Source organism: Rhea pennata, chromosome 1, assembly GCF_028389875.1.
Source record: "Rhea pennata isolate bPtePen1 chromosome 1, bPtePen1.pri, whole genome shotgun sequence".
NCBI lineage: Eukaryota > Metazoa > Chordata > Aves > Rheiformes > Rheidae > Rhea > Rhea pennata.
This window is the reverse complement of record NC_084663.1, coordinates 103,159,734-103,177,516: the sequence shown is the minus strand read 5'-3', so window position 1 is coordinate 103,177,516 and position 17,783 is coordinate 103,159,734. Positions and strand designations below refer to the sequence as shown.

The following is a 17,783-nucleotide window of genomic DNA, read 5'->3' as shown; positions in this document are numbered from 1 at the left end:
CCCTCTGCCGCAGCAGCGCCGGGCCCGCTCTGCTGCCCGCGTATCGCCAGCGGGTGGGGAAAGGCGGGGGGGCAGCTAAGCATTACGAAGCTCATCCCGGTGGTCTAAGGCTACAGGAAAACAACCGCGAAGCCCCGCGGCGGCGGCAGCCCCTTCCTGTCAGCGGGCCGGGGCCGCTGCGCGCCGCTCTCCGTGCCGGGGGGGCAGGGGGCGCTGCCGCGCCGCCGCCGCCGCGCGGGGACCGGCACGGGCATGGCGGAGGCGGCCGGCGCCCAGTCGCCCTTCGGCCGCCCCGCGCCGCCGCCGCAGACGGGCTGGGAGCGGCTCCGCGAGCTCTGGCAGCGCGAGTGAGCGCGGGCGCGGGGGGCGGGGAGGCGGCGGCCGTTGGGGCGGCCGTTGGGGCCCTGCTGCGCGCGCGGGCGGCGGGGGCTCTTCTCTTCGGGGCTTTGCGAATGGGGTTTTCGACGCGAGGCGGGAGGGCGCCGGGTGAAGCGGCGCCGCGGCCCCTAACCCGCGCCGTGTCTTTGCAGCGAGCGGCGGCAGCTGCCGGAAGAAACGGTGAATATTGTCAAATCGGCATTCTCGGGGGGCGTCCTCGGCTGGGTGTACGGCGGGCTGCCCGCCTTCCGGCACGCCAGGAAGGAGTTCATCGCGCGGAGCCACGGGGAGCTCTTCCACAACCGCGCCGACGCCGTGGTAGGGCCGGAGCCGCGCCGGCGGCGTGCGCGGCTCGCCTGGGCCGCGGGCGGTGCGGGCGGCCCCGAGCCAGCAGCGCTGCAGGGCTCTGGGCAGCTCCCCGCGCGTTGGGCAGGGGGCTGGAGGTTTCACCCGTAGCCGTGCTCCTGCCGCGTCACGGAAACGGGCGTCGCAGCGGGATTTGGACGTGCCCCCGTAGGGAGGAAGGTCGCACCGCCAGTGTGCGGAGACCAGACACCTCGTAAACCCTTGCAGCTGTGGAGGAAGTTTCTCTTGGGGCCCTGGGCGATGCGATGTAAGCCAGTAGGAGACCAGGCTTCTCGTGCTGATGAGCTTGTTCTAATAACACGTACAAAACGCAAGAGTGAGTGCATGCTTAATTTTGAAACCTGGTTACAGTATTGGCCCGGTACCAACGTGTTTGCTTTATGCGTAAAAATACATGTAGTGGGTGTAATCACCTGTTGTCTTCATTCAGTTATACCCAAATATTACATGTTTAACTTAAAAGAAAATTGTCCTTACCTATAGAATTTAAACATTGTTACTATTTCTTTTTCTATTAAGTGACGAATTAAATAATTTCTCTTGAAAAGCCTTTTGGCTTTTAAATTTTAGTGTGATGGTACTCTGTAGTGTCAAATTGGCAGTGCCCTCTGAACCTACCGATGTTTTTTGTTTGTTTTGCACATATATTTTGTTTAAAAATATAATTCTTACAGTCTGTCACTATACCTCAGCACGAAGAACACTTGGGACATTTTGTAGAGTTATTAGGACTTGGGGGGGAGGTTGTTCTTCAGTTTAAGTGCTGGTAGCCTGGATTATTAGAAACAAAAACCTTAAAATGTTCTGCCTAGTTGTACATCATTCGTTTTTTAGATTTGACCCCTGACTCGGCTGTCTGTGAAGTGTCGGTATCTGGCTTCACTCTTTTTTTCTACTGACCTTTTGTTTTTGCACCCAGGCAAAACACTTATATCTCAGGCACTGGAAGACAGAATGCGGTTGTTTTCAGTAGCATTACCTGGAATATTCTTTAATTTTTATGAAACTTCTTTTTATTACATCTTTTATTGCCAAACTTTCAAATGCCAGGGCTAAACTGCAGAGCTTGAGGATCTCTTTTCAGATATTAAGTAGATGGTTATTACTGATGTATTTAATACATATCAACTGATGATAATTAAGGGCTTGTTTTCAGTTTGTCCTCCCCACCTTCTTCTCCTCTTTTATCTTCTATTACAGCACGAAAAGTGCTTCCTTAGAAAGCTATCACTGTCTCAAAACTGTGCTCAGCACCATGAAAGACCAGTTGATGTTACAAACTGGAATCAATTCTTCATTTTCCTGTTGATGGCCTGATGAGCTGCTTTTCCTTTTGAGATGATCAACTCTGTCCTTAAGGGTCAGGGAATCATTCCCAATATTTTGAGGGCCGTCAAGCCCAATAGCCACTGTGGATACTCTGTATCATCTTCTTCAGGATACAGTGGACTTGTGCTTGCTGAAATAGGTTACAGATCTCAGACCTGCTCTTTCTTCTCTCTTACTGTAGCAATCAGCTCACCGTGCTGGTCTCAGGAGCTTCATCCGCTATGGCTGGCGCTGGAGTTGGAGAGTAGCTGCTTTTGTGGCAATATTTAAGTAAGTATTTCCTGTTGGTAGTGGGAGAGGAATTGGTTTACTCATTAGTGGGAAGATGTCCTAGGTGCATGTTGTGCCTGTAGTTGCTGCTTCTTGAGAGACTACTAGTGATTGATGAATGCTTGAAATGTTGCATTAACAATGAGTCTGGTTGATAAGGTATAAACATGAAAAGGATTTAACCTTTTGTATATATCTCAATTCAAATCCTCCAACAAACCAACCCAGAAACTAAATTGGAAAAGCCCTTTTGGTTACACCTAATCCATACTATTTTTGACTTATATAGGATTCTTCCCTGTACTTAACAGCTTCTTTCTGCTTTTGCTTAATCTGTTTTGTTTGAGGTGTTCTATAGTCTTCTCTGGGAGAATGTTCCAATGCGTTGTCTGTTCAGGAATGGCTTTCTGTCCCATGCTAATTTTTTTCTCCTGCTTTTTATTTCTCATTACACTTAGTTTGTATACGCAGACATTACTCACAATTCTTTATCTTTGCGTTCCAAATATTTGCAGATGATTCATCTTGTTAAGCATGTCATTGGTCATTAGACCTACCAGTTGTGCATCTTTAGTCTTTTAAAATTTCCCTACACATAATGTTCTGCTTTTCTGATTTTCTTCCCTAGACATGTCAGTATATTTCTGACAATACAGCGTCAAAATAAGCGTGCTCTTCCATTTAAAGCCCTTGTAAACTAGGAATATCTTCTTCCTTGACCTTCAAAGTGATAAATCCATGTAATTCCAAACCTGTACTGACTACATCTGTAGCTGCATTGTCTTTAAATTGTGTTTTGTTTGTAAGACATAGGCAGTATGACTAACATTATTTCCCAGTTGCAGTTTATTTTATATTTCTGCCTCTCTTCATAATTTTTTTGTGCCTCTCTATGTTTTTCCCTTGATCTCAGTAGTTTTTTTGGCTTTTCTTGGCTTAGTATCTTTTTTTTTTGGTTTAACTGGCATGCTGTTTAATTTCTCTCCCAGAACTTGTGATTGCATTAAATTTTTCTGGACTTGGTGTGTAACCTTGTCATCTTCCACCAGATGTCTCCCCTGCAATCGAATGCATTGTCCTTTTTCATTACATTTTTGTACAAGCCTTTGAAAGAAGGTACTTACCACTCAGTGTTAACTGCTACTGTAAAATGCAGTTTGAAGACTATGTTCTGTATTTGGGCTAATTTTGAGTTTGGCGATTTAAAAACAAGTTGTTAGTTTTACCTTGTACAAAACCTGAGTTGACGTTACAACGTTGGGAAAGATAAGAAGGTTGCTGGTGACTTGCAGATATCATGCAGGAGGCTTGCTAAGCCGGTGGGGAAGATGTGACTACTGGACTGAAAAGAGAGAGACTTTTGGGGCTTACTTTATACTTCTGGAGGAGATGATATACACACCCTTGCAGAAGATCTCATGCTTCAAGAGCAGGTGAACCTGCTGACATCATTAGTCTGACTTAGCTGTAGTGGTAAAATCTATGTACATCTGGCAAGCTCTTAGAGACACAGATTTGTCTCCTGTGTCAGGACAGACAGATAGGAACTTTTGGTTGCTCACTTGCTATCATCCTTGAATATACAATATAAAAGGTCTTTGATTTTTAAAAAAGAAAAAAAAACCAAAAACAAGACAGAATATCCCAAATCCAAGCCTAGAATCCTGGTATTCCCCTGCCTCCAGCTGAACAGCTGAATACAGTAAAGTTACTAAAATCAAAGCGTTTATGGATGGTGTGTGTGTGTGCTCTAGACAGACTGGCAACGAGGCAGTTAGAGGCAACCTGATGGTGGACTTAATCCTTTTTTTTCAGTTTGTGCTTTGCTGCCTATCTTTTTCATGTGTAACTGCTGATTTCTTTTGTGCCTTATCCTTGCAGCACAGTGAGCACTGGTCTGTCTGTGTACCGCAATAAAACCACCGTCAGTAATTTTGCTGCAGCAGGAGGTAAGACTGCTTTATTTTTGTATGTTTTTCTGTTTATGAGTAAAGAAATTACTAGCTTAGATTTGAGCGCGTCTCTAGCTGTCTACGCTCCTGGATTTTGCTTCCTGTTCTATTGACTGATTTTGTGACTTTGCTCATTTATTTAACTGTTGTGGGCCTTTTTTTGTAATAGAGAGATAACAATGCATTTATGAAATCATAGGGTAGTTTTATGATTATTAGTTTGTCTTTGAAATATTTGTTGGAGTTTTGGGGTGAAAAATGCTTGTAGGGTAAAAGCAGCATTTTGTGTATAACCTGAACTTATAATCAGCTATTCAGCAAGGAAAACATTCCTTTATTTCCTCTCTTTTTAACAGTTCAATATGCTGCTTCTAAACTACCCTTTTCATGTGAAGTTTTGCATGTCTACTCTTGGTAGACATAGGGCTCTTGGTAAGGGATTTGTTTGTTCCATTTTTACAGGCTTTATTGGGATTAAAGTCAGATACATGTTTTACTGTCATCTTTTGCTTTGTGTCGCAGCTATTATTGGCTGCCATTTCAAAGAAGAAAAGGGAACCACACTACAGCCAGCAGAAAATTGGTTTTCCTTTTGCAGATACATTTCTATTTTAACATTTCTTGGGGAGTCTTTCTGAAACAGAAGAATTTATGCCATGTTTTAGTGCAGAGAAGGTGTGGATAAAGTCCTGCTGGAAGCATTGCAATAGCAGCTCATCTCTGGTGGTTGAAGTGCCTGCCTCTTGAGAGCTAGTGTGATTGTGTGGCCAAGGTCCCTCCCTGCTGGACACAGCACTTTGTTTCTGCTCTGTTAAATGTGGGCATCTGCCTGTGGAAAGGCGAAATGGGGCAAAGCAGCTCCTTCAGCATGTATGTGATGGCTGACAGGGAGCAGTTTGTGGTTTGAGTGTGTTTTCTTCAGCCTTCACAGGAGCCCTCTTCAGAATGCACTTGGGCCTACATGGGCTGGCGGGCGGCAGCGTGTTTGGAATAGTGTTTGGGTAAGTTGTGACTGCTGCTGGTGACAGTCTAGTAGCTATTCTATAAGGGTTTATGTTGGATGACAGCTTCCCCCACCAAGCCTTGAATCATAGGTGGAACTACAGAAGCTTCCCTTTCCCTCCTGCCCTGAGGATTTTTTCTGTCTTTCTTGGGGCCTCGTGAAGGTGATTTTTCTCCCAACCCTTTAACCTGTTTTTATTTCCTTGATTTATGTTTGCTGTTTTCTCAGTGATAGGGACTCCCTGCTCTCAACAGAGCTTCTTTCTTTTCTTTGCATGTTGGAGGAGGCACTAACCACTGTTAAATAGGAAATTTATCTATGAGGATGGGTCATAGACTTGTTTTCTGTTCCCTTGCTTCAGTGTGGTCACTAGTTAGCCCTTTGGTTGTGTGCAGAAGAGTCAGACATCTGTTCTAAGGAGCTGTGTTGTCTGGGGGTGAAGGCAGGAGTCTTAAGACCTACAGCATCTGGGCTCCCTTCTTGGCTTCATCAGTGACTTCCTTTTAGCAGCTCAGAATCCAGAGCTCGATCCACAAGGGATGCTGGGTGTTGTAATTGCAACTTCTAAACAATGGGGCACCCCAGGAGCTGCCAGTACTTAGTTTAGGAACCTATATGAACATGGAGTATTTACAAAATGGGATCTGTGAAAGCCAAAACATGGAGCAGCGGCCATTAGGAAATGCGAAGGAAGAAGCAGTGTGTTTTGGCCTCCCTCTGTCAAGGCTGTAAGATGGCACATCTCTTCATGTAGATTTTGTAGCCCTGCATCTCCTAAAGCTCCCTGGGAGACAGAGGAACCAACAGTTGTTTGGGAGCCCTGTCCATCACGGAAGTGACCTGTTCACTCAGAAGTCTGACATTTCAAGCAGACCTGGGAGCTCTTCAAAAGTCCAGATATGGAAATATACTCACACATTAATTTGAGGATCATATGTGGACAAGACAAAGAACTTGATGTGAGCTGCTTAGCTCTATCAGGTTGGAGTCAGCTGTGGGCATGCCTAGCAATAGCCCAGGGAGCTTTATCAGTGAAAACAGAGGTATTTCCAGGAGTTGAACAGAAGCTAAGCAGGGATTTGACTGTCTAAATCATTGGTTAGGTTATCCACAAAATTACTTTGGGCATCAGAACTCCTTCTAGCCCTTGCCTTCTGCATGCTGTTAATGAGTAACTTCAAAATATGTCACAGGAAAGGGATTACAGTGAGTCACAGCTGATGATAAGCTGTGTTTAGTGACAGTCACTAGAATAGGAGCACCTTAGTCTATAGTGTGATGTGAGTATTGGGGTATGTTATGCACCACTGGTCTGGTGGCTGGCCCCCGCATGCTCCTTTTGCTATTGCCAGTAAATTATTACTATTACATGTCCCTTGGGTGACTTTTGACTTTTCTGTCGCTTCTTCTAGAATCCCTGCAGGGGGCCTCTTAATAATAATGCAAAAACTTGCTGGTGAGACATTGCAGGAGAAGAGAAATCGTGAGCGGAGGGAGCTGTATGAACAGAAGTTAGCAGAATGGTAAGGAATGGCTCTGCCTGTTCATGTCTTTGACTAGAAGCGAGTCTAGATCTGTGCGGTTCAAATATTTAAAGAAACCTTGATGCACTAGGTCCTGTTAGGCTCAGTTCCTCTCCTCTTTAGTTTTTGGGGCATTTCACATACCAGTTCGTGAACTTCTGATTTAGTCTTCCTATTGTTAGATGCTGCTGCTTATTTTGTAGAAAGCTGTGTTCTGTATGAAATTTGTGGCTTCCCCCACAACTACGTCTCCATCTTTCACTTCTGTAGTGGCTGAGAAGATGAGCAAGAGGGGTGAATTTGCTCATCTTTAGAGCACACTTGTATTTCTTTACCAAAATTGAGAGTGGCCAAAACTCTCAGTTTTCCTTCATTGCTGCTTTCTCTCCCTCCCATATTACGATGAGGAAGGCTGGAGGCTTTGGGGAGAGAGAGCTATGATGCTGGTTGCATGACTCGTTAAAACTTACAAATAATGCGGATTCTAGAAGAAACCTTTAAAGAAGGCTCTGTAATGATATCTTTATGAAGAGGATACAGTCATAAAGTTATTTTGCATTTTCTTCCCCTTTAGGGAATCGAGGCTTGATGTAACTGAAGTCTTGGGCCAAACAGAAAGCAACGCTCAGGGAGGACCAGAGAGAAGGAGATAGCAAGAGAATCCAGGAGCTGCTAAATCTTCCCCAGATCTGTTGCAAGCAACTATGAAGTGTTTTGATTCTGCCCATTAAAAACTCTTCGGTTAAGGGGGGAAGGAAGTATTCTGTGAACTGAGGTATATGCTTACATTTCTGAAGAAACAATTTGATGAAAACATTAAAACATTGTTAATGGATGTGTATCACAGCACAAAAGCTTGTAAGGGGCCAACCTATTCGACTTCAGAAGGTGGAAATGCAAGCTCTGCAGAACAGTAAGTGACAGCTAGGTTTGGCTGGGGAGGAGAGTAGCTCCAGAATCTTTGACAGAACCCATTTCACTTCTGAAAATATCCAGGCCACCTGTAATGTAGAAATAGGGGAGGTAACTTACTAATAGTTTGGCTGCTAAAGATACCCTGGTTCTAAAAGCTAATTTCATTCTGGTGAAGGCTACTCTTTAGATGGCAGCTGGAGACTGTTGTCCATGACACAGGCAGCACTAGCAGTAGTCCTTTCTGTCCTCCTGTCATCCCCCTATCCACAGTTTGACTTGCCTGTGTGGGGCCAACTCTGATTGTGGTTTCTGCAGGCTTTTTTTTAAAGAAAAACACACTTGGTTCCTAGGGTAAATAGGGTATTTTGCAATCAGTGTAGAGGAAGGGTGGAGGACCTGGGAATGATATGGAAATACCCTGAAAAAGACATGTTTTGTCTTACTTTGTAGAAGGGTGGCTGAGAAGACCACAGCAGGGATGACTGTTTGTGGTGGTGATGGTGGAAGGATTGATACCATGGGCAGTTTTAGTAACAATAAAAAGTCATCTAATTTCATTTGAAGGTGAGACATTAGGGGATTATCTCTGAGGGAAATGTGGTTCAAGATGCTCAGTAAAGCTATTTTGCAGCAGTGAAATGTCTCCATATTATTCTTATGCTGTATTTGCATTACAGAAAGGTACCTGAGTGATATCTCATGAGAAGAGCTATACCTGAGATGTCACCAGTGAGCAGTTAAGTCAGCGGCAGCATCAGGCTCTCCTTTATCTAGACAGTAACATGGACGAGAGCCAGGAGAGTGCCAGCTCCATTAATTATTGGTACCAGTGACTGACTGCTAAGTCATAGTTGTTAGCCATGAGCAGGGCTGAAGTTAATTTCATAAAGGCCGGTACCTAGAAGGGCCAGGTGGCCCATCACCATTTTCTTCAAATCAGAAGGTCATAATTCTGGTCCTTTTTGCTTATTAGAGGTTTTTAGTCTATTAAAGAGAATTGTATCTGGCAGGGGGTTCTGGTCTCCTTCCCAGAAGTAGAGTAGTTACACTGTTCCTCCATTACAGTTGATAGCTGTTGATTGAAATACGAGCAGTTGATTCCACAGAGCATATTCCACCTAAAGCAGATTTTTTGGCACAGCTTGCTTCTGAGAAGATGCTGCTTCCTAACTTATAAACTGAACATTTATTTACTTAACACCTCAGTATAGGTCTTTTTTCTATGGAAGAAATACGTTTTCTTTTCTTCAACTTTGTTTTTTCTTCCCTAGGATCCCTAGGAACAACTAAAGGATCTGAATAAGCAGAACTATGGATAAGTCTCCCACTCTTCCATATTTTTACCTTTGCATGCTTTGGTGGCAGTAGTAAGATTACTGAGCACTGTAACACATTGCCCAGAGAGGTTGTGGAGTTTCCATCCTTGGAGATACTCAAAAGCCATCTGGACACAATCCCAGGCAACATGCTGTAGGTTACTGTGCTTGAGCAGAGGAGTTGGACTAGATGGTCTACAGATAGCTCTTCCAACTTCAACCATTCTGTAATTCCCCTGTGCCCCTTCAAAAACTAACAGAACAGTAGGCCTTTCCAAGTCGTGTTCTGATAACATTTAGCTATGTCATTGCTCCCTCTTCCTCTTTAGTGGCCACTTACTAGGATGACTAAAGAATACTGATTCTCTTGTGTCTGTGACCATTGATATGGTAATGTTCTTCCCTGGGAGACTAGTCAGAGCTAAGCTAGCAGATAGGATTTTCTTTCCTTGTAAGGAAGAAAGGGGTTGCTGAATGTCCTTTATGTTGCACATTCGCAAATGAAGCAGAGACCTCATCTGCATTCAGCTCAAGATCATCAGCCATTTTTTGCTTTATTTCCTGCTAAGTTAGCTCCCTGCACTTCCTCATTTCTTGTAATTGAAGCCACTGTCCAAAATGGGGTGTGAAGAATTGGTTCAGAGCTTATTTTTGAATCCAAATGTTCCTTCCAGGAAAAGGCACAATGATGAAGCTACCCTGACAGTGGAGGACTGGTAACTAACACAGATAGGAGGGATACAGCAAGAATGTCTTACACTGGATTTTATTTTTGCACTGAAAAACACCTTTTAGGGAAGGAGAAAAATGACCTGGTGCAGGCTCTATGCTACCAGCATAGCTATGTTGTTCAGTTAATCCTCAATAGATCAACAAAAATGAGTTATGCTGAATTTACAGGTCAGGTGCTTGAGTGCTATTTTTGTCATTTCTGTTGAGCACACCAACCAGGGCTGGCTCTCGAACTTAGCTCTAGCTATTGTAGTACAGTTTTGTTAGCCAGTTCCATCACCTACCTTGCTGTGATGGTCTACTTTTTTTTAGAGGCTGTGAAATGGTTGCTGGGGCTCATGTGAATAATTGAGAGGCTCTACTACTTCCCAGCACTTACAGCAGACATCTTTAATTACTGAGGAAAGGATACAAAGTTTGCCATTTAACTTTCAATACAATTAAAGGAGAAACATCAGGAAAATTATTATATACAAAATACTTGCAATAAGATGAGAGCAGCTCACCTGGTACAAAGACCCAGGTATCAAGCTGGAAAGGTCTCATGGAAACCATTTGTGTGCAATTCACTGAAAACAGCATAAGGTAATGGAAAACATAACTCATACTATAAGTGCTTAAGAAAAAAACAAAAACAAAAAATAAAAACCAACCTGCCTACCAAGTAAATAAAAACAACTTGATGCTAGCCATAGCTGTCAGTGTGAAATTTCTGGTTTACTTTAGAATGAGTTATTTAAAGTGTCAAAGGAGTCTGTGGTGATGTAGAAGGTTTCGCAGTGTGCAGAAGAGGAACCGTTCTCTAGAAGTTTGTGCAATCAGCAGTCAGGAGCAGAAGTCAGGCACGGGATGGTCAGAAGAAAAAGGCTGTGCATGTACAACTATCCAAGCTGCAGTATGGCTGGTATGGTGGAAATGTGCCATGGTTCTAACAGGCAAGAAAGCACAGTGTTGAAAATGAGCTAATTAAATAGAAGAAAAAGCATTCAGCATGAAAGCAGCTGGTAGTTTGTGCTGGAAAGAAGAGATTGAAAGAAAAGTATGAAAAGCATGAGATACCATTTTCCTGGCAGCCTGTATACCAAGTCTTGTGATAGGTCAAGCTGCCTTTGGCTAGCACTGCTTTCTTTGCCACCTCTGCACAGTCTGAAGCCAGAATGCACAGGTACAGAGTGTGACAGTGCTGTGATGCTCATTGGTGGTCCAGTAGCAACCTTACCTTCCTTCTCTGTCAAAAAGTCCCAAGTAAGAATGTTTAGAGGTCCTTGCTTCATTTCATACAATGGGAAAGCAGTAAAATAGCTGATGCGGCAGCATGACTGCAGGAAGCATGAAGGCAGCAGTGTCTGTCTTATTTTCACTAGAGACTTTTCCTGATCCCTTAGCCTCTCATAGCTGAACCCCATAAACTGCTTTTAGTGCTCTTGGTTTCTCAACCAATTTCTGTCTTAATTCTTGCTAGGAAAAAAGTGAACCCACTGGTACATGTTTTTGCTGTGTCCTAGTAAGATAAACTCCTTAAGCAACAAAACATCCCACAAAGAGGATAGCACGGTGCTTTCAGCCTTTTGTCTGCCCTGCTAACTGTGTACAGTCACATATGATATAGGTGCTGCTTCTGTGCCATCCCTAGCAGTAGTTGCAGTATGTGCTGGCTGAAGCAATAAGGGAATGGATGCAGCTTGCAGCAGCTCAGAGCAAAAGAAAAAGGCAGCAACACCATCATAATCAGGGCAGGGTTGAATTAGGTTAGTATGTATGGTTGCTCAGGAAGCTTGTTGGGTTTTTTTTTCTTCTTTTTTTTTTAAAAAAACTCTTTTCCCCTCAAAATGAGAAACCATTCTCCTACACAGTAGGCAAGAATATCACCCAGATCAGCTGAGTCTTAGGTAATGTTAGCATCCTGCAGGGAACTTCCTTCAAGTCCTGGCTGGGTACAGAGAATACTGACAAACAGCAGCATTCAAAGCCAAGTAACTGTATGTTGCTATGAGAGACTCCAAAAAAAAAAAAAAAATGGAGAACCAGCCCTAACAAATATGTCTAGACAAATGTACAAACAAAAGCAGACCTATGAGATACATGAAGCAAGGTCCTGAGTTACATTTCATACACTTAAGATATCCACTGAGTGTTATGGAGTTTTACAAGTGCAGATCAGAAGAAATACATATAAAAGCTTGTATAATTGTGCATGCATGCACATGCATATGCTCACATGTACCATCACCAGTGGGCTGGACTGTGTCAGCTATGCTCTTGCATCTCAGAGTATGTTAATGGAGGAGCAGCATCTCAGTACCTGGGTTGGCAAGGCTATCCTTTCAGAAGAGAGAAAGTTCATGAGAACTTGCGCCACCTCTGTACACAAGAAACATTAGTTAGCTGTGCTGTCAGTACGTATCATCAAAAAAAAAAAGTCTTACAGCACTGAAAGTAAATGTGAGGTGTATATTGCCACCTTGAGATGCTTTTTCCTAAAAAGTGGCTGCATTATTGCCTCTTCAGGGGAGAAGAGACGCATATCCAAAATGGTCAAATCCGGATCCAAACTCCTCCAGCAAAAAAGAACAGTACTGGCAGCTATTGGTGCCAGGCTGAATATAAAAGAAGTTTTAGCTGCTCCCAGTTACAGCATGGAGGCACAGCCTGTCGTGAGAATCTGCATTGGATTTTGGATGTCTCCCAGAGGCCAGCTCCACATTACTAAAGGGAGAGGTGGACAAGGGCTACCTGCTAGAGCTCAGAAGGCCCCTGATTTTCACGGAGGCACCATCAAAGCCAAACTGTCCCAAACTCTGGAATTGGTATACTGGAGCAGTGCGATGCTGATGACATTCTTCTTGTGCGCTCCTGTAGAAATATGGAGCGTCCTCCAGGGTGCAGTTCCAGCAACTGCATTGTAATATGACCACCCCACAGCTTCTGTAGTGTAGGTGGGCTTTTCTGTTTGTTCACATGAGATAATCTTGTCAGTCTTCTTGAGCAGATTTTTTTCTTCCTTCTGTCACCCCCTTTCAGAGAGCCAAAGGGTCACTGCAATAAGCATTGCTGTAGAGAACAAGGGGGACTGCAGTGTAGCATTCATAGAATGGGAGACCTAAGGGGACACAAAGAAAAGCTTTTATTATTTTTTTTCCCCTCCTAATCTTAAATGTGAGAATGATGCAGAGCCAAGAGACAAACAGGCATCACCTGCTACAGTCCACAAGAGGGCTGCTAATACAGTAGAGCCAAACAGGGTGCTGCATCAGAGCTAGATAGGTCAAGATGGGCACTACCGAGAGTTACAGACTGGCTCAACGCTTGCTTACTGGGAGAGCCTTTGGAGCACGCAGAAGGGGCCCTTCCACAGTGAAGCAAGGATGACTAATGAACATACTACTTTTTCTAAGCAGTACTAGGACATGGCTCAGCACATCACACAGTTACAGGACTACAATCAGCCACTGAGGAAGCAAAATGCTTTTCTAACACACTTTTAATGCTTTTCTATCTCTTGTTTACAGATAGCAACCATCCCAGGCCCTGGAGCTAGGAAACACCAGCCATTTCCAAAAATAAACTAAAAAAGGCAAATTTTTATAAGAAAGAGAAATGCGGTAAAATGGATTTATTCAGTAGGTGAACTCCCACCAGGGAGCAGTACTCACAAAACCCCCAAGAATTCATGCTAACCAAGGTTTTAGTATCTGTTCCAGATATGGCCTTCCCCAGAGGAAAATATGAGTGGGTGGTCAGGTTTGGAAATGAGAAAAGTGGCCTAAATTATATTTTCCCCTTCTTTCAGTCTCAAGAATTTCAAGCCTTTAGATTATTACAATACACAGCTTGAGAAATTTGTGACTTCTAAGACTACAGCTATTATTGTAATGTATCCCCCTAGCAATTCAGCATGCTGTAGTGAAAGCAAGAAATACAGTCACCTGGATAATAATATCAGTAGTAACAATTAGCTAATAATCTTTTCTTCAACCGCTTGCTTGAAAAATGTATTTTTGGAGGACACAACCTTGGACATAGCTGAGCTTTCAAGCCAAAATTTATATAATGTTTTGTAGTCATAAACCCAGGGTAAGTTCCTATATCATCCTTCAAAACACAGCATATCAAAAATAACTCCTTTTAAAACATCGGAGTGTTTCCTGAGCAAGTTGTAGATGGGAAACTTTTCCTTCTCTTTCCACTCCTCCAGCTGCTGAAGGGAATGGAGATACCTCGTAAGTGGACTGGCATTGACAATCTTATTTGGAAAGCTGGAGTTGTTCTCTCATTCTTCATCTCTTCCTTACCCCTGTTTGGTCAATTCCTCTTAGTTTCTATGAGCACTGATGTCCTCATCTTTATTCATCAGATTAGGCACATGGCTCACAGGCCATTCCCTGGAAATAACCTCCGCAGGGGGAAGCCTCTTGTAGAACCTGCAAGTCATAAGCTACTCATTTATGACTCCAATAGGACAGGCACTAAAAGAGTGCCCAGTTCTTAAACTGGATGCCCACAAGGGCAGTGGTAGGGAGTGTCACTGCAAATTAGGATGGGATGACCTTGCTAAAAACCCACCTCTCTGGTACTAACCAGCTTCTTTATACAGTTTTAGAAGAGATATAGTCAAATCCATCAAATAGTCTTTCTCCTCTCTCTATCTATTCCCATTTAGTCCCTGAAAAATGATACGAATTAAGGAAATGAATGCCACAAAAAATTGCATGCAGGTCCCATTCAACGAAGAAAGCTACTAAACAGCTCAAGAAATCAAATCCTCTAACATTTTTTACTAGATTCACTTCTAAAAATTAGTTAGAATCAAAACAACGCAATGCCCCACAAACAACAGGAGCATCTGGCTGGGAAATACCATGGCTCTGAGTTGGCAGTAGGTCCCTACAGCTTTGACCCTAAAGAACAGTGCACACTCATATTAAAAGCCATACGTAATTTTGAGAGCTAGAATTGCATAAGAATCTAATAATATTTGAGACTCTCTGTGCCAGAGAAGAATGGTAAAGAAAGCTACCTGCAAATATGGTCTGGTCATACAGATGACATTTCAGATGTCACTTTAGAAAGCTCAGCTGTCTTCATACTTTCTTTCACCTCTTCTTCTGAATCTTGAGACATACAACACTGCGAACAGACTGGAAGAGAAAATCCCTCATTAATACCTGGAAATCCAGAAAGTGCTGTATCCAAATGCCTTCTTCAGCAAAGTAAGGTATAATTGAGAGTGGGGAGGGAGGAGAGGAGAACTCATTATAAGGCAGTAGATAAAAAGAAATCTTTTAGGGCTGGCTACTTCCATTTTTTTGCTGACAGGACTTGCCCTTGCAGTGCATCTGAGTACAGCTACCCCATAGCAATAGCCTGACCTGTTAAAAATTCTATGAAGTAAATGATACTTATATGGTGTCATATGCATAAAATGTATTAGCACAGAGCTGGGACCACAGCCTGGAACAAAGACTAGTCAACAAATGCTAAGATAAGGTCAGAAGGGAAGAAATGGTAAAAGTTACCTGCCACTAAATGCAATTTACACAGCAAATGAGTGGAAGAACACAAGTGTTAGCATAAAGAAACAAAAAAAAAAATCTTTTCTGTGCTTTAAAAGAAGTTAAGATAAAACAAGTCCCTTCAGTATCTCAGCATCTATGAGTGGCATATTTTTATAAATCAGATTGAGTGCCTCTGCCCTACTAGGGCAAGTTTTGCTTGCAGAAACTTCACAACATGCCATTTAAGCTATACTTTATACTACCTCTGATCTGAGTCCTTTGTGTTAGATCAATTGAAGAAATATCCAGAAAAAAAAAAAATTTTGGAGGCTTTCCATCCATTCTTAAATTACTGCAAAGATAAACAAGTGAGGCTATGAGCTCCTCAAAGGAGTGTAAGCCTCACCAAACCACCTACCTGTTTTGGTCACCACCACAATCATGCAGGTTTAGCTCAGTTGGTTAGAGCATGGTGCTGCTAAAGCCAAGATTGTGGGTTCAATCCCCATATGGGGCTATGTTGAGGGTTGGACTAGATGATCTCCAGAGGTCCCTTCCAACCTTATCATTCTATGATTCTATGCATCTGAGAACCCTTATTCACATTTTGCTTATTCTTTCTATTCTTCCATCCCATACTTCAGCTCCTTGAAGTATGGCTTTCTGAGCTAAGAAACTAAACTTAGCATTAAGGTAGATCCTAGGCCAGATATGCCTATGTCAGAGCAACAGAGACCCTCTCAAATGTGTTCTGAGCTCCCACAATGTCTCTTGAAGGGATGACCTGTAGTAACACCAGCAGGAAGCACTGTTAAGACAGATGTTTCCCTTTCCAGAGAGGTGGTAATGCATAGCAGCACTGAAGTGTAACAACTGTTCAAACTGGGAAGTCGGCTTGAAATGTCAGCTTCAGTTTCTTACAATTCAGGTCTAGTGTGAAAAGTGACCATGCAAAATAACACCATCTGACTCAGCAAAACTGCTCCCTGGTATGTGTTAGGAAAACAGAACTGAGATGGAAATTCCAGGTTATGCAGCGAAGCCACCCTTGCTACTGCAGGTAATCTCATTGTACCATGCTGGTGCTACAATGCTTTTACACCTCTCTTAGAGGTAATTTGAATTTCTGTACAAAAGATTATCTCAGAATGCTCCAGCCTGTTACTACTTTACTGGTAAGGAACCTTTTAATTTCCAGCCTGTATTTATTTAGAACCAAATTTCTGGGCCTCAATTCATTCTCTCCCTTAGTTAGAAGCTCATTATCCACACAGCTAACAGAGTTAGAGGCTGTGTTCAGTTGTGACTTGCTTGTTTTCAACCTGGTTACTGCTTTCCCATCACCATAGCCCCAGAGAACAGCATAGGAGAACCAACACTGGTGTCATGGAAAAATGAGAGCAGAAAATGGGGAAGTGCATAGATGTAGCTAAGAGGGTCACAGCCTTTCATAAACCTCGCTTCTTTGTGCTTTAGCACAAAAGAAAGAAAGAGCCCAGCCCAATTCAGTGGTCACGCTGGTTTTTAAAGGAGCATGGTGGGTGAGGAGGGCAGAATAAAAACACTACCACCTCCACATTTCTCACTTGTGAGTGACCCTGCTTAAAATTGAAATAGAGATAGCAGAAGACACAAGTATGATAAACTCACAAGTGTCCCTAAGTGAACTGAGTCCCTGATGCCTAACAAATCACCTCTTTCTAAAGAGGGATACTAGTGTGACTGATGAGCTAAGATACTCAAACTTGTGGCTTTTGGTTTAAATGGAGTTAACATAGATCATTCTCAGTGCTGAATTCTTGGTTCTAAACTTCACTTCCCCTGTGACCTGACAGCACTTGATTGGGTACTATTTATAAAGTGCTGCAAGGCTCCCTGTGTTTCTCCAGGACTGTTTTTCAAAGCTATTAAGAGGGTGAAAATGGGACACTAATTGCTGTTGACTTTCAGTATAGGCTGGATGCCTCACTGACTTTATAGTTCCATTAGATGTCTACCCACTAGGGGCAGGCATCATGTCTGGGCCTTCTGGCTAAGTCAGCCTAGACATAAGAAGGAGCAACAGATAATAGATGAGATTTAGAGACCCCTCCCCCCAAAAAATTTTTGTTTTAATAAATAAATAAATAAATATATACATATACAAACATATATATATATAAACTGCCATCTAACCCTAAGATGCCTGAGTTCCCCTTTGTCACTGAAGGGGCACAGTCTGGAGTTACTGAAGACTTCAGAGAGTGGGACAGGGCAGCCCACCTGTACCCTTGGGGGCTCCAAAAAGAAGGTAAATCCATCTCTCCGTCTCCAGTAGGCGATGAGTCCCCTAAAGTGAGGTGTGGCTATGCTCAAGTCCTTTCTGTGGCTCTAGCATGACATATTTTTGTAACTTGCTCTAACATGACATATTTTTGTAACTTGGTCTGTGACTTTTCTGAGCGATTGTCCAAGTATGGTGCATAGAGAGTTCCCATTTTGAAACCGTCAGTTCTCAGCTGTTT

At 43.1% G+C, this 17,783-nt stretch overlaps 2 protein-coding genes across 2 annotated transcripts in view; one reads left to right on the top strand and one right to left on the bottom strand.

Annotated features, from left to right (window-relative positions):
* Positions 1 to 243: 243 nt before the first annotated feature.
* On the top strand, positions 244 to 10,474 carry TIMMDC1 (translocase of inner mitochondrial membrane domain containing 1). Its single transcript, XM_062597436.1, is given in 8 exon segments — positions 244 to 347; positions 531 to 696; positions 2,255 to 2,343; positions 4,225 to 4,292; positions 5,218 to 5,296; positions 6,711 to 6,821; positions 7,396 to 7,425; positions 7,427 to 10,474. Coding segments are annotated over 8 exon segments (741 nt in total). The 5' UTR covers positions 244 to 252; the 3' UTR covers positions 7,530 to 10,474.
* CD80 (CD80 molecule) overlaps positions 10,160 to 17,783 on the bottom strand; it is a 26,203-nt gene continuing 18,579 nt past the window's right edge. Inside the window, exons 6-7 of the mRNA XM_062597423.1 lie at positions 14,802 to 14,922; positions 10,160 to 12,884 (exon numbers count right to left, since the gene is read on the bottom strand). Of these exons, the coding sequence (XP_062453407.1) occupies positions 14,819 to 14,922 (104 nt within the window). The 3' untranslated portion in view covers positions 10,160 to 12,884; positions 14,802 to 14,818. The remainder of the gene's footprint in view (positions 12,885 to 14,801; positions 14,923 to 17,783) is intronic.